This window comes from Anopheles coustani, chromosome 2, assembly GCF_943734705.1.
Source record: "Anopheles coustani chromosome 2, idAnoCousDA_361_x.2, whole genome shotgun sequence".
Lineage (NCBI taxonomy): Eukaryota > Metazoa > Arthropoda > Insecta > Diptera > Culicidae > Anopheles > Anopheles coustani.
The window spans coordinates 41,276,381-41,298,617 of NC_071289.1; the positions used below are offsets into that span (position 1 = coordinate 41,276,381).

Here is a 22,237-nt window from a genome sequence, read left to right on the forward strand (position 1 = left end):
CAAACGTCCTCCATTTTTGTATGGGGATGAAACAAAAGGAGGACGTTTTTCGAGCAATCGTCCTCCTTGTCCTCCTCACCATACAAAACTGCTCGATGTTTGTGTCATGGAGGACGTTTTTGAGGACGATTTGCTCGAAATTGCCTAGCGGGTTGAAATTAATTTTTGACAATCGTTCCTGGTTTTGTTTACCAACAAAAGGATAACGACGCGTTAGCAAGTAGCTGGTTCCAGTTGATACGGTTACCGGAAGCTTCTGCCCTCATTAGCCACAACTTTACTGAGGACGCAGTTCCATATACGATATGTTGCAAAGTCATCTAGTAAATGAGGTTGGACGAGATGGGTAAAGCGGTTTGGTCATCCAAAGGCACATATGTTTGGCACAACACTTTGTTGCTACAATGCTACACGAAACGTGTTTGTTAAAATGAGGGTATCTTCTTCATATCGCATTTTTTCACATTCCATGAGTTATTTTGATCGTTGAACTGATCGCAATGTGTACTTTGATTTTATTCGTTAAACCTACCCAGCGAACGGCGGTACCCTGAAAATCGAGCAGTTTTTTGCCTTTTTCTTTCGGACCCCCCGATATCCGCTTAACTAAGGGTCGGATTACACGCACACAACGTTGATTCAGAGGTGACACGCACACCAAGCGCGCCAGAAAAAAAAGAGCAAAAACATAGTTGCTCTCTTATTCCGCTCTCTACTATGTCCAGCCACCACTCTTTCTCCCAGCTCGTCTTCAATTCTCACCAATGCGTCTTTTTCTATTATTTAGTCGTCATGTTGTCTCGATAGGATAAGTCAGTGCTATAATCACTCTGGGCTATTTGTCAGTTGGCGATGCTCGAGGTTTAACATCCAATATTAACCTAGGAGGAGTGGACATCGTTTTCCATGACGTTCCATTCTCTCTCCCATCATGGCGCACTACTTTGCTCCGCTCAGGTGTAAGCACGAATGGTTTCGCAAACAGCTGTTCGTAGTCAATGATATGAATGGTGTATGTGTTCGATGCATGCATGGGGATTGTTTTTATTGCGGAATGAAATTGCGTCAAGCTAATGGAATGAAATTGCATGCATGAAACTAAGTTATTTTTTTATTTGTCGTTTTGCTTCTTCATTTTCTTTGTTCTTCATACGTTTTACTATAGAATTGAATGAATGAAAGAACAACATTAAAATAACGATTAAAAATAATGTATTGCTATGGGCTGAAATACGGTAGTAATGCGTCTTCACATTAACGCAACCACCGCAATAATGCCGTTAATCGCTCTATGCACGTGTCAGCATGAGTAAAGGTCCATTGGATTTCGGTTCATGGAAATGAGCCAGAGCCTTTGCGTTAATTTTCGCCATTCACATTATTGAAACAAACAGAACCGTACAGCGATTGCTACTAATTTCAAACTTGATATTTGAAATCGAATTTAAATCTGGAGACCTCTACATTGCTCAGCAATCAGCTGTGCCAATAACATAGAAAACTCAGAGCACATGACAAAGAAACATAGGTCCAATAAGAATGAAGGAGATAGCACATTTGAGGCATGCTCTTTTTGCACACAGCAGAAAGCATTGAAAGAGAATCCTAAACACGCATACAATGCATATGCCTTCCGCTTCACGCACACCATCAACCGGTTTTTTTTCCGCGTTAACCACAAATGCATGACCCAATGAGGAAGACAGAGTCAGGGCATAGCATCAATAGCAGCTATCTTGTTCTTGTCCACAGTAGAGGGTCGCGGAGGAGGGATTCTCCCTACCCCTCGCCTGTAAAATGAACTGATTCGAGCAAAACCGTTCGCAGGGAAACGTCCTACTTTTTTGTATGGTGGTGAAACAAATGCAGGACGTTTTCGAGCAGTCGCTCTACTTCGTCCCACTCACCATACAAAACTGCTCGATGTTTGTGTCACGTACGACGTTTTTAAGGACTATTTGCTCAAAATCTACTGGAATTCGATTTGCCGGCAACTATTAGATGTTGTCTACTCCCGATAATTGACGTTCTACTGTATTTTCAAAACAACAAGTAGTGGTGGTAGTCGAATCTTTACGTCGAGTAGCTACTCGAATTGGGATTAATTCCGAAAGTGAACCTCATTTAGCGTACTGGAACTGTAACGGAATGGTAACGAAAAGATTTGTTTGAAATAAACCGATGATTTCATTTTTGTAAAAAGTATAGAGAATCAAAAATATGTTTCTTAATCGTCAAATATTTCATCCGATAACTTCAATTCCATTGTATTTGAACAGCTTTATTTTAACGATTCAAAACTCAAGTCCGGAACGTTCCCTTAAAAAAAGACTCACTCTCCTGGGAACGACAGCGAAACTCAAAAGAGCAGTCATTCTAACGGAGCGCAGTTTGACTAGCGCAGTCACCGGTAGACGACGGCTGGACTCAATAGCACCTCCATCATGGACCACTGCGTAGAAAAGCGATGCAGCTATATTGAACGCTCGAAGGAGAAAGTAAGAGGTACGTATACTTTTCTTCATTTTCGGTTGGCAATTGTAGCTCAAAGCTGGTTGCTGTGCAAATCGTGCTACCAAAGCTAGTGGAGCAGCAGTCGTGGAAGCAGTCTTGAGTCCGCAGTTGGAGAATTCTGGTGGAAAGTTAAGTCGGTGGAAGATTGGATCAGCAGAGTTGGCGTGAGGAAGACGAGAGAGAGAAGGTATGGATGAGGAGTGGGACGTTGTATTAATTGTGGGTGCGAGACCGCCGTGAAAAAGCCTGTTTGTCGGTAACGACACTCTTTGCCGATACAAAAGCGATGAAAAATCCGTGACGGTAACCGCTCGAGACGGACACACACATACACACGAGAACCGGAATTCAAAGCCACGACGGAACAAATCGGTAGCGAAAACGAGTGTGATTGGCACAACCGGAAATGGTGGTGACGATGGCACACTCCTGTTAGCAATGCGCCCAGCACTGCCATATCGAAGCTGGCAATGGCGGAGAAAAGCGTCAGAGGGCGTTTTTTCAAAAGCCACATTGCAATTACGCATTTCATGTCCGAGGAAAAAAAATTGCGTTCAGAAAGAGGCCGTTAGATGCGAGGAGGTTGAGGGTGAGATAATGAGCAAGCGTGAGGAAGGTGAGGAGGAGGGTTATGGAAAAAAAAGAAGTCGAATGAGAAGGATTGTCGAAGGACTATGAGGAGGGGGAGAAAAAGAGAGAGGAAAGAGTGAAGGGAAAGGAGGCCATCACACATCGGTTGGTGGCAGTATATGCTAATCGCAATCGACGAGGAAAATTTTTCATCATGGAAATCATGATGAAGGTCACGAGTTTCTTCGACGCGAGCAGCATCTGCAGCAGGCCAGCCGCTACGAAAAAGACACGTGAAACACGCGAGGCAGGCAGAAGGTATCCATGAGCAAAATGAAAAGCGCTCGAGCTGAATCGCAGTTACCGTGGCATGTGACAACGGCGGCCATGTGTAAAAGTGGAACTTTACTTCTAATTCAGTCCTTTCGCGTCACTCCTGGAAATGGGTAGACACAAGCGTATATCGCATGGTTCTATTTTGTGTAACATGCGGTGTAAAGGGAGAGGGAGCGTAAGCAACGGAAAAACGAGCGAGCGACATCTTGGATTCGTCAGTTTCAGCAGTTAACCTTACAATTCTTCGAGCCGCCTAGGCAAGACCGGAATTTTCTATCATCCAGGGAAAGAAAACCCCCCGCACGAGAAAAGAAGGAAGGATTTGCACTATACATTTGGCTGCGCACAACATAATCGTGTTCCTGGTTTCGTGTCTGTTCCGCTCCGCGTGTTTGGTTTAGTCCCCGAGTGTGCCGAGTTTCCCAATATCCACACAAAAAAAAGAAACTGTCTTACCCGGATCCTGCTTCCTGGCTCAGTACACGTTTTGGTCAACGCAAACTAAATCGCCCCGCCGCAGACCGAGACGACGAGAAAATCATCTTCAAAATGGTACCTAATCTTTATTCCGCAGAGTGTGCGAAAGAGAGAGAGAGAAAGTGTAAGAAGTTGAGCAGCCAAAGAAAAGGTGCGAGAAAGAGCGGGGAGAGACGACAGTTAATTTCCATTTGAAACAGTCAGCATCCTACACTACAAGAGTCAGCAAGATGATGTCCTCGAATACTTGCTTCAAGTGTGACCGTCCCGGCCACTACGCCAGGGACTGCCAGAACGTCGGCGGTGGTGGTGGTGGTGGCCGCGGAGTCGGTGGACCGCGCGACCGTCGGGACTTCGGACGCCGGGAGAAGTGCTATAAGTGCAACCAGATGGGTCACTTTGCACGCGACTGCAAGGAGGATCTGGACCGGTGCTACCGTTGCAATGGTAAGTAAAACGTGTAAATTGCATTACTTAATGTTTTATTTTGATGTTTTGAACATTGCCGAAGAAATCAGATTTTGTTGGTTATGTTAAACCACGCCATGCGATGGCGGCCGCATATCCACCATTTCATCGTCCTTCCCTTTGTTCAATGAGCGTTTCCCATAGGTCCAACAAGCTCTAGGAAACTGTCTGCATAAACATGGTAACTTTGATCGAATCTCCCTTTCATAACCGGCTTCTTCGTTTTGCCGTGCAATCCTCTGGCAGCCGGTCGCCGGGCTCGAAGAAGATAGCACAATTACCACGACGCAATCGCTGCACTTCCGCGTGTTGAGATGTGTTCTATCGAATAGCTGTGTGCGTTTTCTAGTCGCTGGCAGCAAATGCCACGAACACTTCGACCATAGCAACATGGTGGTGGTGTGGTGTTTGTTCGCGGCGCCACATGTACGAAGAAGACCAACGAACCACCGGCTTCCGTCGGTTGGTGGCCCCTCATCAATGTCCGGGTAGTTTTTGCGGCATAAAAATATTGCGCGTTTGCGTTTACTCTTGCTGATTTCTTCTTCCTTCGTGTCGTTTCCTAACATAGGTGCTTCGATTCGAAAAAAAAGCAGGCTTTTCCACTAGCAAAAGCAAGACGAATAACCGGCAGTTGAAGAAGATAATTTATAACCGTAGGAAGGAGCCGCCATCTCAATTCTCGGTACAGACGAAGATACAAAAGGAACCGCTCCACACACCTAGCATATGAATGATGTTTTTCTCAACATTATGGTTTACGATATTCTTTTTGTAAATGAAATTCGTATGGAACTCATTCAATTTTCGTTATTGGGTGGAGTATTGATTATGCATGCGGACATTTAAATTGTTGTGTGTTAAACTTTCCTCTTTCGACGCCAACTCTAGTAAGCGTTTTGCTTAACTAAACTGTAATCGCAATTAATTGATCCGTCGGTTTTCATTCTCTGTTACGGTCGAAAAACACGACGTAGGTTTTATTCAAACAGCAAACTGGTGGCTGCATCGGTGTATAATCATTGCGGATAACACCAAACGGGCGTAGATTAGAAAAGATCGTCGATGGTGTTTTTGATTTCTCATGGAAAAATAATCATCGAAGTCAGCCATCGTATCGTAAAAAAATCGTGGGCACCATCACACTCCACTGGCCTTCCCCCTAAGAGGTGCTCCACCGGTCGCCAGTGAATGGTGGTGTTGGTTGAACAGAAAGGAACATGCGCGCAAATAGCACCAGTTGGTGCGAGCAGTAGCAACACCAATGTACATATTCTATTGTGTGAGTATGTGCGTGTGAATGAGGGAATTTTCACATTGATGGAAAGTGTCGGTGGATTGCACGTAGTAGGCGCTGCTGCATGCATAACCTCCCTAAAATGCTGAAGGCTAAAATTAACTTCTTTTGGTCCCTTTTTTGTACGAAGTTACTCTCTACTGTACTCGTGGCAAGCGTCAGTAGTATTGAAAATGAATTGCATTATTTACTAATTAAAAAATAATCAAATTGCGATATGATGGTCAGTTCTTCGATTAAAAAGCGATAAGCGAGTGGAGACTTCATCGCATACATGAGACCTGCCGTTCACTTTTTCCGCTCTATACAGCTCTATGATGGAGGGGCCTATAGCGAAGAATTTGTGTGTGGGTTTCTATTCCCTCTATTATTATCTTCGGTCTACTGCATTCCGGTGACGTTAATGGCCGCCCTGAGCCGAGGTGCTGATGTGTAACTTGCTTTATCAGCAAACCAACTACCAACACTCTCGGAGCAGTACTCTACTACATGCCCCCCGTCAATTCGCGATTCCTGGCATTTGCTGACCTTCCGACCTTCTGCGATTTTTTTTTATGGTTACAAAGTTAGCTATAATTGATAATGAATGCTGGTAAAATGGAAAAAATTAGATTTTGCGAAACTTCTTCGTTCAATTGATAAAATTAACTGAACACCTTTAACGACCCCAATGTTAGTCAATTTTCTAACAAATGTTTTTCCTGTTACATCGATCTGTGATCGTTTCGTTTTTACTCTGTCTGATCGTTTTTAGGAAGCGGTCACATTGCCCGTGACTGCAGCCTGTCGCCCGACGATTCGTGCTGCTACAACTGCAACCAGAGCGGACATCTGGCACGCAACTGCCCGGAGAAGAACGACCGCGACATGAACGTGTCCTGCTACAACTGCAACAAGAGTGGCCACATTTCGCGCAACTGCCCATCGGGCGACAAGTCGTGCTATAGCTGTGGCAAGATTGGCCACTTGAGTCGCGACTGCACAGAGAACAAGGGTCGCGATTAGAAGTCGGGTTACTCGTCGTGGTGTGGCAGTAACAACAACACTGCGGCGTATTTCCGCTTGCCACATCAGTCGTCCTCCGCAGTCGCCAACGCATCAGTATCCCCTCATCAGCAGCAGCAGCAGCAGCAACAGCAGCAGCACCACCAACTCCAGCCGCAAACGCAAATGAACCATCAGCAACAGCAGCAGCAGCAGCAACCACCGCATCATCATCCCCATCATCATGCGCATCATCCGGGTGCGGCAGTTGCAACTGGGACGCTCCACGGTCACCCGCACGGACCGCCCCATATGCACGCCCCCCATCCGCATCATCAGCAGAACCACCACCTGCCGCAGCAGCAGCAGCAGCAGCAGCCGCCGCAGCAACAGCAGGCCCAACACTATCCGCATCATCCTCAGCAGCAGCAGCAACAGCAGCAGCTAACATTTGCGGACACCACCAAATCGACCATGCTGAAGGCAGCAGCGGCCGCAAGTGGTGGTGGAGCGGGTGCCGGCGGTGGCTATGTGATGCAGGAAAACTATTACAACTCGGCGGCGGCCGCCTCCTCGGCAGCAATGATTGGCCATTCGCCGTATGGCGTTGGAGCCGTCGTGCCGCCGATTGGAGCGGGAGCTGCGGCGTGTGCGGCAGCGGCGGCGGCGATTTCGGCAAGCAAACCCCGATTCAAACTTTAGGCATGAGAGAAGAGGGAAGACAAAAACAAGATAAGATGAGATGGACATGAGGGAACGGTTTAATGATTTTTTTCATTTAATAATTAAAACACTATTCTTAAACATTATTGATTAAAGAAAAGTAACAAAAAAATGAGGAAGCCACGAACACAAGGATACAAATCAATATATACATTATATTATACACCAACAACACAATGGGGTACAATAAGTACACAGCTGAGTGGAAATTCATTCTAAATGATGGCAAACAACAAATATTCAGACAAAAATACAACAGGGTCCACACAACCGACTGCTTTGGACAACTCTCAATTCCAGCCCCACCCGCGGAAAACATTCGGAAAATGAAAAGTAATCGCGTAGGAAATGAGAGAACAAAAAGAACGTGTGTTGAATGCAAGGAAACAAGGAGTCGATCAGCCTTGCACCGAGAGCGCGAGCAGCATTTTATTTAGTCCCAGAACAAGTTAAAAGCCTTACCAAAAGATATCTAGCTAACAAGATCGAAGAGGTTGACAAATTGTGGTACTTCTCGTCCAGGATGATAGGATTCGTGGATTTTCCACTACACTACACTAAACTAAAGTGCGATATGAAATATTGCCTCGCTTGTTCGGACGCTGTTGTTTTGATGTTCAAAATTAAACAGTTTGTAGTTGTAGAGCCAGGGCTAGTATTGATAAATGATTTTTTTTTATTGGTCCTCAAACTTGGACCGGTCGTTACAATATTCGCTACTCTCGGTTTTCACCTTTGTTTGACACTAGTTTTCTTGATTAGAATTTTCCAATTCAACAGATTAGCGACAGGGATACTGCCTCTGATCGGAGTATCTGGCCCTAGAGAGGCTTCTAAAATGTTACAATAAAGGGGCCCGTTAGCTCTTGCGCTTTGTATGTTCTCCAGCGATGATCTCTCAACAAGCTTAGCAACCACAGCACACACCCACATACGGCCTTGGGTGGGGGCCGGGTGTGTGATTAACAGAAGGAATAAAAGGGCGCAAGAAATAGGTATCCAAATTTTGCAAATTTTGATAATGGTTTATCTGTTGTATGCCACCATTTGTTGTAGAACGGAAACTAGGAACGTAGAAACATACTGACACACTTCCACACATACACAGGACACAGAAACACACTCCCCCTTTATCTATTGTAACACAGTTATTGGCGATGGACGTTTTTAGTGAGTACACACACGGCGTTGAGTACGTCTTATCGTAGGACAGCAGAAACAGTAGCAGCAGCAACATCCAGAATGCTAGAAGCTAGCTATAAATAGCTATTATAGGCTGATTATTGGCGAGGCAAAACCGAGGACGTTTTGTTCGCGGGTTTGCGGAGAAGCGAAGAGTAGCAGCAGCAGCAGCAGCAGCATAAGCCTATAAGTGTGGACGTACATAAGTTTATGCTAGAAAGAAGGGGGAGAGAGAGCTGAGCCGAAGTACGTGGGTGGAATCATGAGTGCAACCGTTGCAGCGCACCGAATTGCAGTTGATTGAATTACGCAAACGATGCAAAGAAGATTGAAGTATAATACAAACACGATTGGAGAACTTTGTAGTAGTGGTTAATTTGAAATTATTGATGGAGCTGAAGAAAAAAAAACTATCCTAACACAAAACAAACAATTCCCCCGTCCTTCTTCGTTATTGGTTTTTAGTTTGGTACGAGAATGAAGAGAAATTGGGGAAAGGAAAACGACGATCTATCTGGCCGGTAGAGGAGTAAATGGTGAGTGGTGGTAATGTGTGTTGGTGGTGGAGATTGGATGAAAGAATTGATCGAGTTTGACTTGAGATGGTTGATTTTCGGATTTTGATTTCGATCAGCCGTTGTTACTTCTGCTTGTATTATCCTCTGGTTCAATTTTAATTCAAACAAATTGCTTTCGGGATAGAGATGAAACGAAAAGGGATGCTTATGTTGGTATATTTCGGTGCAACTGATGTTCTTCTAGTTTTTCACCATTTCATCCCGCTTCATGGCGCCTACTTTATTTGTCGTAGATTAAAATACCTGTTGCAATTCCTAGTGTGGAAACACAATGTGTGTATTGAGTGTAAATCACGGAAGGAACACACAACACGTTCGATAAAATAATCTCGCAAATGTTTGTCACAATCTTGAATCACACAAGAACACTGTAGCAAAACTCCCTTCCCCAACAAATATTATAGATGAACACTTGGGTGGAAGCGCAGTTTTAGTATCCAATAAACGTCTAGAAAGAGTAACCTCTATCCTTAATCGGAATAACGATAAAATTACAAAATTAAAAACACTACGAATGCCAACGGCGCGGGTGGAAGAGAGTGTCATTCGAGTGACGGCAAAAAGCGAAAGTGAGAGCGCAAAGTACAGTTTCGCAATCATCGTTGCATTGTCGGTGGCTTAGTGACCCCAAATCGAACCGGAAAATTTGAATTCATCGGCGTGGTGTGAACCCTGGCAAACGAGACAATATAGTAGTAGAACCGAAATGCATCCGCGCACGGCAGGTCGGGGTATGTCGAATCCGGAAGGGAGTTTCCTATTATATCGCGGTGCAGCTGTGTTGTCCAGGAATGAGGTGGAACATTTAATCTCCAAGTAAAGATGAGAAAAAGGAGCCACGTGTTCGAGAGATGTATCTCGATCCACACTTAAAGCCAACTTAATGTAACCAGGTAAACGAATGGACGAAAGGCAACGGTGCGCAACATTCTGCTTTAAGAAATGAAGACGCTCGGGTTTATTTTCTTTTTCCATCTGTGATAACAGCCAGCAAACAAAAACTGATGAAGAAGAGACGGGAGGGTCGGCGTTTAACGAGACCACGTGGCAGGCGAAACCCGTTTTGTAGAGATGATTGATAACCTAACGCCAAATGGTCAAGGTGATGGAAGCATATTGGTTAATAAACTGGCGAAAAGGTGAGGGAAATGGTGTTAAAGGGCGATAATGGTTATAATTTTACAATGGATTCAGCGGTTGATACTGATGAAAAATGGTTAAATTATTTTAGAAGCATCTGAATGCATCTTATTTTTGTAATTCGTATTGCGATAATGAAAAAGAAGCAAAAACAAATTTTACTCGAGTGAATTAAAAAATCGAATTATTTAGTTCAAAAATATTGTAAACGGTGTGAGGTAAACTTAAAGTAAATTCGGATGTATACATTCACGAATGCGAAATATTAAGTACAAGACTATTTCGTTCAAAATTGCCTGCGGTAAATATTCGGTTGGTATTTTATCTTTACAAATACATCGATATGAACTCTATAATAACTTACAACTATATTGAACTTCCCTTCGTAGCCCGTCCGGAAAAGGAAAAGAAAAACACAAGGAGAAGATAACCAGCGATAACCTTCATCGAAGGAAGATCTAGAATGTTTATGTATTCGAAGTAGGCGATACTAAGGCACAAACGCGAAACCCGATTGATGCGAGTGAGCGGGAATCGTATTTTTAGGGTAAAACCGATCTCAGAACGTAGAAAACGGGATTTAAATGATACTCATCTTAAGAATAACCACGCTTTAAGGGTGGCCGCGATCACGCCGGTAATAGCTGTATGCAGATGTACGTATTATGTACATTCCAATGCCCTCGGCATTGGAAGGTGGCCGATCTCGAGTTGTTGATGGAGACGACAAAGCAAGACCGAACGACAAGAGCCAGTTGCAATTGATCATCGTGGCGCGCGCACACAACCGTTGTTTGACCCGGGGACGAGAAGGGTGTTGGGCGAGAAGATGTAACAGGAGGACAAACAACAATATGAACCTGAATTTAAAAAAATATAACTAATCACACACACTTTTACACGAAATAGTCTGCACAAAAAGAGTATGGTGGAGAAAGGATGTGTACGAAGAGGATCCTGGAGGAATATTCGAACCAATGCATTTGGGAACGGAGCTACATTATAAACAGTTTTTGATGGTAATTAGATGATGTTGTGGGACACGGTCGTCCCCTTCTTCGGAAAAAGAAGGAAAGAAGTCAACGCATTTAACACCCAGGCACAGAGAGAAGGCCATCACATTTATGGCACAGCCTTGAGAGGCGATGTAACGGAAGCGAACAACACAAAGTATTAGAAGCAGTTTTCGGAATCCTGACGGAGGAGGCGTTATCGGAAGAATTGGTCAAAACGGAGAAGAGCATTGGATTATCGTTTTATGATAATCTCGAATTATTTTTCGTACCATTTGCCTGGCGGTGACGGAAAAAGATGTACTCTTGTGGAAGAAAAGTAGCTACTGGCGAGGCGAGTTGGCCACTAATAGACAGGGTGGTCTATAGTATCGATCAATGTGAAATTTTAAGGAGCAGAAAACGAGTTAAACAGTATTTTCAGTCAGTGCGAGGCCGGTCTTAAAGCAATTTTTTTTTAAACCTTGTCAATATTGTCTTTCCCCATCACTCTTGAATCATATCTTGACGCTCGAAATCAACACAACTGATGATCTTAAACCATTCTAAGTTGGCATAGTCTTCTTTACAAGCATAACTTCTTCATAGCATTGTCATGGAGCATGCGATTAACATAAATTAAGGTGATCGCTCACCTTGTGCCTCAAGCTTATTACAAAATAAAACACTTTTCCGAAATGTGATGTAGCGCAGCTGTTAGCTGCAGAACGGGCAATTGCCTTAACGTTTAACGTTTACTTCAACTCCGTTGATCCTTCCTTCCTTTATAGAATCTGATCCGGAAAAAAGGTGTGAAACGATTGCAGCCGCAAATATGGGGCCAAGGTCTGGATTTCGATGGTTGGATGGTGAGGCATAATTGCATTTACCATTTGTGTAAAAACCGGGTAGATTTGTTTGGGATTTACATATTTCGATGAAAGCGTTTATCGTTTACCCTTGGCGTATTAGGTCAATCCAATTTATCCAGTCCTGAATTCAAAGAAATTGCAACGGAGATAAAATGACCGATTCTTGGGATATAGACGGAAATAAAATGGAACACTTTTTTTGTTTGATAAGTTAAAAATACATAGATTCTTTACGGGAATGCACAGATAACAGAGTGTTAAAATTGGGACCTGGACATGAAGCAAAAAAACAGCAAAAGAATTTACTGAATAGCTGTTCATTTGCGTTGAATGGTGCGAAGCAGAGCAAATATGGTAAACTAAAAACAAAATCATAAGCTAAGGTTGAGATTGGACCTGCCTCAGAACATCCTTTTGAAATATGTAGCACAAAAAGATACGGTAAACGGTATCGACGTGCTTATTGTGCCGGGATTCGTATTCCATTGCATAAACCAAGCCACAACTGAAGTATAAGGTTAAGGCGCGGCAAGGTGTGTGTGTGTGTGTGTGTTGCTGGTGTAGAAAGGAAGAAATATACTATTTGAAGCATAGAAACACTATGAACGACAATTAACTTGTATCGATTGAATTATTGCAAACCACGAATAGCCACAACGGAAGCGTTTGGAGGAGGTAGCGAGCGGCAATGAAAAAGGGAAAAATCAGATAAAAGGCGACAACAAAAGTGTATAAAATTATGCAAAAATGCAAAACTTTTTATTGAAATCAATAAACAAGAATTGTGAGCAAAAAAATAAAGACATGGAATGGTGCTTTACCTAGTTTAGCTTCAGCATGGCCAAAGAAAATGAACGTGGGTTAACAACAACCAATCTATTTGATCGACTCTTCGAAATTCAGTTTGGCGTTCGAAAGGTGATATTAGTTTAATTTTATTCTAGATTTGTCTTCAGCTTATCTATCCTATTTTTGTTAAAGAACTTTTACACGTTCCGCAAAGGGCCGCGTTGATGTGACTTGTTTCTTTGCCGCTAATACTCCAGCGTAATTCGTGCTTCCTTACCGTCGACTAGCACACGGATTCCGTGCTTCAGGCAAAACTCTCGCTTGATGTAACCGAAGAAGAGGTCGGTGATGAGGAAAATCTACGCAAATGAATAGAAAGTTTCAGCGACCGTAATGGAAGGACAACGTCGTTAAAGGGAGTTTACCTGTGCGGTGCAGAAAATGAGCGTAACACCAAAGTAAAAGTTGGCATTGGCGGAATTGTTGTAGATCCAAAGGTGCCACACGGTCGGTGCTAGTACGCTCGTGACCAGAATCGTTGCGCCGACGATGAAGTTGTTCTTCATAACTGTAATGGCAATTGGAGAAAGAATGGGTAAGATAAATTGTGATTTTTTGCTCAAGACCCATTCCTTACACAAAGAAATCGATTTCCAGAGAGGGATTAGGGCAAGATAGAAACTGACGTCCCCAACGCAAGGATACGATCGGAAAACGGACGCCAGCCCGATTAGCATCGTTGCCAGCATGATCGGTTCCTTGTGCAGTTTGAACGTGAGCGGAAATAAATACAATAGCGTCGCGTTGATCTGGAACGAGTACAGGAACAGTGTCCGGAAGTGATCGAACATTTCGGTAAAAAAGTACCAGAAGAGACCGATGTTAGGCTGCAGACTTCGGCAGTTGATTCTGTCAATGAAAACGGGGGTGTTTTCTTTATGAATTGTGACCCTTCGAATATATCTGACAAACTCACATAAACCCGTAGGTGGCATCGAGAAAACTCCAATCTCCTCCCATCAGCCAACTGCTGACATAGTTTACACCTAAAAATATGATCACAAACATCACGCAGCATCCAGCCAAACTGCGAAACCGGCTCTGACCCTCCGCTGTTCCTCGGTTGGCTATATGCAGTGCTCCGGGAGCCAATAGCACAAATGGATACAGATTGACCTGCGTTTCCAGCGCCAGAGCAACGAACGTCAGCAACCGATTTTGCCGCGAGAGACCGTAGAAAAAGACGGACAGTAGGAAATTACTCCACACGGTCGTTGTCTGTCCGACACAGTTCATGATGGCGTAGGGATTGAACAGGTAGGCAAAAGCCACCGACATTGGCACGGAATATAGGTCCGCCTCGACTAGATGCAGTTCTTCAGTATCCTTTGCGTAGGTAGCCATTTCTTTGCGTTGTTTTTCGTACATTTCGCGAATAAACACTCGAGCGGCCAATAGGAGCAGTATCCCGCTCAACACGTCGAGCAGGATGAAGAGAGATGGAATGGCACCAGGCACGTTTGCTAGTAACCACCTGGTGGACAGCAGGATCAACGGATTGCTGTGATAAACGTCGCCATCGTACGGGTTGATGTCGTTCGCGTGAAGATAAGCTCCTTCTTCAACTGTCGGTCAAGATAGAAAATAGATGGTTTAATTGCTAACACTTGAACGAAGATCTGTGTCAGGTTACCTCTTTTCCATGCATTTATTGGCGTCGAAACTTCGACCCGATTCTGTATCGCCTGGGAATAGCGCGAGTTCATAAGCAGAAAACGAACTGTCGCGCCGATTGCTATGCTTACAGCTACCTTCATAGTGATGTGCGAATAAATTTGATACTTAACAATGCTCTAATTTAATGAAGACACTAGGACAATTGTCTAAGTAGATTGATAAAGCTAAACAAAACAACATAGAATACTTTTCACGCCCGAAAATGCCACATTTCGATACGTTTAATCACTGATTAGAAGGAAACTAGCCTTCTGAGGGGTGATTTGTTTACATTCTTCCTCCGGTACGTTTGACAGTTGAGAGCAAATGACAGCTGTGCAACCGAACGTCAAATTATCTAACCGTGCCGGAGCAGCACATCGGCGGGTTGTTTACAAAAGAATCCTGGGAACTAGTTTCGGTGATTTGTGGGATATTTCCTGTTATTAAATTGAGGTAAGCATGATAGATTAGTAATAAACACTGCACAATTACTACTCAATTCCTTTGTAGCCGATATCCATCATCACCGGCCATTCAAAATGCGTATGGCAAGCGCGTTACTGCGATCCCGTGTACCACAGAACGAAGCGGATGTTCCCTTCCAGGAAGTTCTGCCGCTGCGATTAAAAAACCATGTGAGTGGCAAGACAGACAAAACGAGTGATGTTGCCTGCCTGCAGGAGATGGCAGTCCTGTTTTCCTGCCTCAAAACGAACGACTTCAACGAGAGTCTTTGTGCCAAGGAGGTGGGCAATTTTCAGCGATGCTATAAGGTGTTCCTCGACAAGAAGACGGCCAAAAAAGAAACCTCCAGCAAAGGTGTGCTGGTCGCCGGCAAGGATCTTAATTACAAGCAGCTAAACAAAGTGCTTAAAAAGTATCCAACATCTGCGCAGCATTAGAACATGTTTGCAGGATTGCGAAAGGTTGTTAAATAAGATGTTAAAAGTAGTAAATTGGTGAAATGTCGCTAATTTTAGTATTGTAAAATAATTCCTTAAATTGAACGAAAAACAATATCAAAATCGATGGTGTGAATCGGCTAATAATTTTGTGTAGTGAAATATTTTTTTGCAAATTTCCCTCCGTGTGACAAAGTCTAGAGCTGAGCGGCGTCTATGAATCAGTGTTGAAATCTTCAGCGATGGTTTTGAAATGCGCAATCGACACGTGCTCATTACATTACATTTCGGAAGTTTGTATGCACAAATCGCAAGCAGAACATATTCAGGGGCTTATGCTCATGGAATAGATTCGTTTTATTCTAACGGAATAAATATACTTGTTTAAGACAATCTAGTGTCGGCAGTTTTACATTGTTGTGCGTTGTTTACGGTTCTACAGTTGTGTACGTTTGTGTGTGATTTACAGCGATGCAAAAAAGTACAATAAATTAACGTTTTGTTTAACGACTACAAAAATGTCCACAGCGCACTAGGGCGTAATACAGTTGACTCCACGGCTGTAGATGCCGTTCGATACAGCTGGCAAGTTAAATAAAATTCGTACAAAATAAACTTTAATGTTCAACGAAAACGATAAAAACAGATAACGATGAGCCCAGGTGCTCGGTTGGTGTGGCAGTGTCTTTGCAGGATATGGGAACCGTTCGTCTAGAACACCTCCTTGCGGAACTGAAACCCAAACTGATCGCACTTGTACCGGAGGGTTTTGGCGAGCTGCGGCGGTCCACAATAGAACACCGTCACCTTGCCCTTTTTCTGATCCTGTATCTGCTTGAATACTTTATCCCAGTTCGGGCGTCCGGCGTTAGTGCGCGTTTTGAGTCCCGTGATAAGATCGCGCTTTTCCTTCTCATGCAGCAGATCGAGTGCCAGCTGCAGCCCGACTGCTTTCATGTCCGTTTTCTGCAGCGCACTGGTGATGTACATGTGCATTTCGAGGAAGCGTTCCATGGCGCCGCCCAGTTCTGCCTGTTCGATCTCAAGCTGCGACAGCAGATTTACGAACCACTCGAAAGAGCGCTGATCTCGGTTGATCCAGAAGAAATCCACCTTGCGTAGGTTCATAATCGTCGGTGGGATTTCGCTGGACCACTCGAACGAACAACGTGGGCAACAGTGTCGGGCCTTCCAGTACCGGTGCATGATGGACTGCAGGATCGAGGCGAACGGCGTTACACCGATACCGGTCGCAATGAGGACCGCGTGCTGTGCTTGGAAGATGTGACTCGAGGGTGCCCCATAAGGTCCGTCAATGTAGATCTCCAGTGGCTTCCCGACGGGATAGTTCACGGGTCGCGAACCATCACCCGAAGGCGATGAGATTGATGCCGAAGGTGTGACTGTTCCTATTGCCACAATGGAACTGCTGGTGCCCGTTGGTACCCCGACGGTGCGACCCTCTTCGGCGTCCTTCTGTGTGAAGACCCCGGGCGATACGACGATCGAGTTGGTAGAGTCTCGCGGTTCACAGTTCTCGAGGCTTGGTGTCTTGAACGCGATGATTGTGGGCTTATTGCGCATGTAGCGGAAGCTCTGGGCGAGCGATTTGTTCTGCGGGCTCAGGTATGCCAACCCGAGTGACTGTAGGCGTGCCTTGCGGATCTGCACTTCATCGAACGATCGCTCGGATTCAGAGCGCATATATTCGCGAAGACTGGAATACATAGAAAAGGTTATTTATAAGAAAATGTTCTTAAGGCAAAGACCGAGAGAATACACTTACACCATCATCCGTTCACGCTTTTTAAACTTGTTCTGCATATCCGGCATGGATAGTGACTTTTCCAGTGGAACCTTCTGCTGAAAGATCAGCTTGTGAAGGCTCTGTTCGGGTGTTACCTTACGCTTCGCATCCTTCAGTTCGGACCCATGGCCACCGTCCACTCCATCCACCCCATCTCCGGTGAATCCTTCGTTCGAAATGCCTCCTACACCGGGTCCCACCGCGGACTTCGGTATGAGTTGATCGCGTCGTGAGAAAGTTCGCTGGAGCGTTGCCTGTATCTTCTTGAAGGCACGATTTTCCGACATCTGCCGGTCGATCTTGGGTTGCGCCGTAGCTGCCGGACCTGGTGCACTGTACCCTTCCATGGCCAGCTTCGAGGTGCCCGGTGGATGCCGTGCCTTCATGATGCCGGCCGGCGATGTTGGATCGTTTCGGGTGTTGCCAGCGGCAATGACGGTTTTCGGCTTGTTCAGTGCCGACTCGAAGCTGGAACTCTTGTGGATCGCACCGTGAGCCGGTATCGTTCCACCGGTTGTCAATGGCTTCATCTTCTCCTGGGTCAACTCAACCGAGGCGCCCGAAGTGATGGCAGCCATTGGTTGCGAACCACCTCCGGATGTGCCGGCAACGATGGCCGGAATTTCGCCGTTGTGAAGCCGCTCTTGTTCGCGCTCGAAGAAATTGTGCAGTCGGTTCGTCCATTCGCCAACGCCGCGTATGTGCAGCCAGATGTAGTCCTCCTGTTCCGGTGCGCTGCTCAGCGTGAACGGGTGCCACTCGTACTGCGCGATCGCCGGAATGTTGACGAACACATAATCGCCAGGCCGGAAGCAAAAGTGTAGTGGACGCTTGATAACCAGGTGAGTTACCTTGGAAGGGAGCAATAATCCGGACGAGATGTACGTCTTGCCGTGCTCGGTGCGCATCCAGACTAATCTTTGGAAGGAAGTGTAGCAACCAGGATTATTAGGGGAGACTTTTTTGCATAAAGCTGAATGTTTTCAATCTATGGATAATTTTTGTAAGCAATTCGCCTTATACAGTTTAAATGCAATAAGGAATTTGTCATTGTGGATTATAGGTTGGTCGTACGGTAAGCAATCGCCGTACTTTCGAGGGGTTTCGTAATTTTTACCCATATTTAATTAATTACTAAGTTTGCATATTTTTGAAACATTTTGCCAAGCAATTACGTGTCTTATCCAAAAGCGATTAGTTTGTGGATCTACTTTCAAATAAATAAATGTCCGAAACGATGGATCAATTTTAGAATCTTTTCTTGCTTTGTGTTTTCAAGAAAAGACAATTTCGCAAACTGGTTTAAGGATAATGGAAATATTTGGATTGGCAAGAGAAATGTCTGCACAATCCCAAATGTGTAAATAATTCTAATAGTATTATTAACTTTACGAAGTTCCAACTAAGAATATGGAGGCAATAAGCTTGTCGAAAGTTAAAAGAAATGCAATAAAGTAAAATAATAAGGGTTATTTGTTATAAATTTATTGTGTGATCCTAATTTCAATTGTATGTAAATGAAATTAAATAACTATTAGTCGAATTGTGTTTTAGGACCTCAAACTACGACCAAGGGACCCTTAGAAGTCTTAATCCTACCATAGTGAGGACAATTAACCACGCAATTATTTTTAAATTTATGTTTTTATATGTAACGTCCTCGAAATAACTCATTCAACGAGGTGGAGTGCATTTCATGTAATTTGAATAAAATTAAAACTTTCACTTGATCATGATTTAGCAAAAAGTGTATGCTTAAATAGTGAACCTCGTGAAATATTTCTCGGAAATAGCAGCATTGATATAAATATATAAATACATCTTTCAAATGGCAAATAACAGTACAATAGTTGTCCAACTAACCTTATCGTACGTTCAACCAGATAAATCAACCCCGGCACGATGAACCACTTCCAAAAGTTTGGGCCATGAAACAGAACCAGTATCCAGAACGGCACGTACAGGAGATGCGTCCAGTAGAAAACCTGCACAGAAATGGGCGAAAGGGAACAAAATTCATCATGAATTTATCGTGCGTCTTCTGATATGATTGATTTAAAGTGTTAGCTTTCTAGTATTCTAGTTTCTTTCGATATACTTCGAAGCTACCACCGCGTCGCACGAACGGCTGCGAGCAGACGAACATGATCAGCAGGATCACCACCAGGACGACACCGGTCGGATTGGCGCAACCACCGATCAGGCCGAACAGACCGGGCCTTGCCGTGAACAGCCACTCGGCCGTAGTGTAGTTGTTGGCATTGAGCACCGGATCGTTCACGACGATCGTGGCTGAAGAGGCGCGGTGTCGAGGCGTATGTATTTGCATTAAGGTTCAATATTTACAACGGACCATTGCCGGGTTCCATCCAGTATCAATATTTACAGGCACAGACACACACACACAGATTGGGTTGTAGGTTGTGACAGGTTGTAGGTGGCCCCCATCAGGAAGGACATGGAACGGGACAGAACGGGTTGTATGTATACGGGATCGTGAACGGGCGGGAGATAAATATTTAGTTAAAATAGAAGAAATACATTCATAAATATAGAAAGAAAGAGAGAGAGAGAGAGAGAGAGAGAGAGAGACAGAAAAAGAGAAAGGGGGAGAGAAAGAAAGATTATGAAAAGGTTAATACGATCAAATTCATGCACAACGATCAACCGTTTGTACGATCGAACTAGTTTGTGAAGCAGGTTTAGATCAACGTTTGACGTGGTCGGTTACGGTGATCCAGCATGATTTCTTCTGTTTCATCTTCGTTTTCTGGTCGGCCGTCGCGTCACAATGCTGTCAGGATCGGTCAGGGAGAGATCTGGCGGATGTGCAGAATCTTACAATGTAGCGCAAAAATGGTGCCGCAAATGGCGATGGCGAAGCGAAAGGTAAATTAATTTTTAACGAGACAAATCCGACCGCACTTTACGGCGTGGCGATGCAACAACTAGCAGCAAACGGCGGGAGCCCATCATTTGGACGGATACCGGATGGTAATTAAATCCCCTCCGTGCTCCGGTTCAGCTGGCAGTCAGGTAGAGACGCATAATATTTTATAGACTTACCAAGCAGTTCGCTCTTGGCAGAAGGAGTTTAGGGAAGAGTTGTGATAAGAAAGAAGGTAAAACCACGATAAACAGCAAAATGAATATGGTAAGGGATCTAGTTTCTACACTACAATGTACAAGAGAAAACGGCATCGGTTGACGGTTACATCTCTTCGGCCATTAGATCTTATCTAAAGCTGATGTCGATACGTTTAATCATGAAATATGCTAATGTGTCTGTACAAAGTTAATTTCTACAAAAACAACATTGCATCATGAATTACTTTAAAAAAAAATAAAATCACAACTACATTCCCTTGAAAAGAGAAAAATCCTACAAGCACTACGGCAATAAAACTCGCTTCTAAATTGTTTCGCCAATCTATAAAACTTTCGTAAAATGTGAACCAAATGTGTTATGAAAGCGAACCGTAACGAGTCCCAACAAATAAACCGTATCACTTTGCTTGCAAAGGATACCTTTCTCGAGCGAGAGAAAAAGGTTCCACGCGAATAAATTGAGATATAAAAATATAATTTATGGAATCGTCTTTTCTGATTTTTATTTTTCCGTCGTCTAGATACTTCAGGCAAAAGTGCATTCGCGTTCCCCATTTGGGTGGTGCGGATCAGATGCGAAAGGCGAGAGATTTTTATGACTTCCTTTCGCAAACGCATGCGCATGCAGCTTGGGGTCGGGTGGGGTGAAGTATTAAAAACATTTAAAAGCAAGAAAAAACGACAACCCAGCCGGCTCGTCGCGATTCGTTTGAATCGAAATGGAGAGGAAATGAGCGATTGGTCGTGAAATGAATGGCCGGTGCACAAACGGCACCGGCAGCTACGCTGATCGTGGAAAATAAAGTAATAAAATTGCGATTACAACTGCCCACTGGGGGTGAAACTGGTGCACTCCAATACGCGTCTTACATTTGCGGGGTAAAAGGTTCGGTCAGAGGTTTCCTTCTTAGCGGAGGTTTCCTTCTCCGTGCGGTGCATTTCGTTAGTTTGTTTGTGTCCTGAGTCGGTGGTATTGGGCGTCCCGAAATGAAGCCACGTGATACTCACTGAAGTTGAACAGGTGCATGATGGTGTGGACGAGGCTGAAGCAGGCCACCAGCACGCCGGTCAGCTTGTGCAGATAGATGTGCTGGTCGAGGGGCAGAAAGGCGGTAAAGCCACGCGTTCGGAGAAAGGTTATGCACTGGCGCAACATGAGCACCAGGATGAAGGCACAATTAAAATTTAAGCACTGTCCTATGGTGAGATGGTTCAATGGAAGTGAATTATTATGTTTATCATATGACAGTAAATTTACAAAACTTCGATAGTTATTTTGCTTGTGCTTTGAGATCCAGTTGACGAACTAGCCAAATAACTGTCAACGTTTTTGAATTGTCAGTTATTCTTCCAAAAGCGCCAATTTCGACGGAAATTCAAGTAAAGTTCTCGGCTACTGCGATAGGTCGCTTTAGATGAAACTGGTCACAGTATTGTCCTTTAACCATGCGACGAACTGTTTAAAATTCCCTGCTGTACGTGAACAGGCACACCTACCACAAGCACGTGCCAGTATGACGAACCCGTTGCTCTGGCGATACTGGATGGCACGCGACACAAACAACCCGACGTTGATGATCGTGAAGATTGTCAGGAAGGATAGATACACGTAGTTGTTCTTAATGTACGGCGCCGTCAGCTGGTGTGGCAGTGGCTTTTTCTTTCGCTTTTTCTTCGCGTCCTCCTGTGGCAGCGGAACCAGCCATCGGTCAATGCTACCGGGAAAGTGGGGGCAAAAACAAAAAATCAAATGAGATTGGATCAGGATTCTGGATTATT

At 44.3% G+C, this 22,237-nt stretch overlaps 5 protein-coding genes across 5 annotated transcripts in view; 3 read left to right on the forward strand and 2 right to left on the reverse strand.

Moving 5' to 3' along the window:
* The first annotated feature begins 2,542 nt into the window (after positions 1-2,542).
* LOC131266500 (CCHC-type zinc finger nucleic acid binding protein) lies at positions 2,543-6,815 on the forward strand. Its single transcript, XM_058269048.1, has 3 exons — positions 2,543-2,701; positions 3,995-4,344; positions 6,417-6,815. Exons 2-3 carry the CDS (start codon positions 4,128-4,130, stop codon positions 6,665-6,667), a joined length of 468 nt encoding a protein of 155 aa, XP_058125031.1. The 5' UTR covers positions 2,543-2,701; positions 3,995-4,127; the 3' UTR covers positions 6,668-6,815.
* On the forward strand, positions 6,668-8,981 carry LOC131264407 (GATA zinc finger domain-containing protein 10-like; the record flags this gene model as incomplete). Its single annotated transcript, XM_058266711.1, has 1 exon — positions 6,668-8,981. A coding segment is annotated over one exon (681 nt), but the record flags the coding sequence as incomplete, so codon positions are not given.
* A 3,884-nt stretch (positions 8,982-12,865) lies between these two features.
* Positions 12,866-14,906, reverse strand: LOC131263200 (phosphatidylinositol glycan anchor biosynthesis class U protein). Its single transcript, XM_058265368.1, has 5 exons — positions 14,616-14,906; positions 13,899-14,547; positions 13,560-13,831; positions 13,348-13,490; positions 12,866-13,281 (listed from the first exon to the last, which is right to left on the reverse strand). The coding sequence occupies exons 1-5, from the start codon at positions 14,737-14,739 to the stop codon at positions 13,168-13,170; spliced, it is 1,302 nt and encodes a 433-aa protein (XP_058121351.1). The 5' UTR covers positions 14,740-14,906; the 3' UTR covers positions 12,866-13,167.
* An 80-nt stretch (positions 14,907-14,986) lies between these two features.
* LOC131263481 (uncharacterized) lies at positions 14,987-15,936 on the forward strand. The gene is made up of 2 exons (XM_058265684.1): positions 14,987-15,094; positions 15,152-15,936. Exon 2 carries the CDS (start codon positions 15,181-15,183, stop codon positions 15,541-15,543), a length of 363 nt encoding a protein of 120 aa, XP_058121667.1. The 5' UTR covers positions 14,987-15,094; positions 15,152-15,180; the 3' UTR covers positions 15,544-15,936.
* A 318-nt stretch (positions 15,937-16,254) lies between these two features.
* LOC131266237 (uncharacterized) overlaps positions 16,255-22,237 on the reverse strand; it is an 88,898-nt gene continuing 82,915 nt past the window's right edge. The window contains exons 10-15 of the mRNA XM_058268663.1: positions 21,956-22,173; positions 21,467-21,655; positions 19,449-19,642; positions 19,214-19,335; positions 17,330-18,268; positions 16,255-17,260 (exon numbers count right to left, since the gene is read on the reverse strand). Coding sequence (XP_058124646.1) covers positions 16,255-17,260; positions 17,330-18,268; positions 19,214-19,335; positions 19,449-19,642; positions 21,467-21,655; positions 21,956-22,173 — 2,668 coding nt within the window. The remainder of the gene's footprint in view (positions 17,261-17,329; positions 18,269-19,213; positions 19,336-19,448; positions 19,643-21,466; positions 21,656-21,955; positions 22,174-22,237) is intronic.

Coding starts and splice junctions, on each gene's coding strand:
- LOC131266500 (XM_058269048.1), top strand. CDS start 4,128: ATGATGTCCTCGAATACTTGCTTCAAGTGTGACCGTCCCGGCCACTAC. Junction 4,345..6,416: donor CCGGTGCTACCGTTGCAATG/GTAAGTAAAACG, acceptor GATCGTTTTTAG/GAAGCGGTCACATTGCCCGT.
- LOC131263200 (XM_058265368.1), bottom strand. CDS start 14,739: ATGAAGGTAGCTGTAAGCATAGCAATCGGCGCGACAGTTCGTTTTCTG. Junction 13,832..13,898: donor GATGCCACCTACGGGTTTAT/GTGAGTTTGTCA, acceptor TTTCATTGACAG/AATCAACTGCCGAAGTCTGC. Junction 13,491..13,559: donor CTGGAAATCGATTTCTTTGT/GTAAGGAATGGG, acceptor TTGCCATTACAG/TTATGAAGAACAACTTCATC.
- LOC131263481 (XM_058265684.1), top strand. CDS start 15,181: ATGCGTATGGCAAGCGCGTTACTGCGATCCCGTGTACCACAGAACGAA.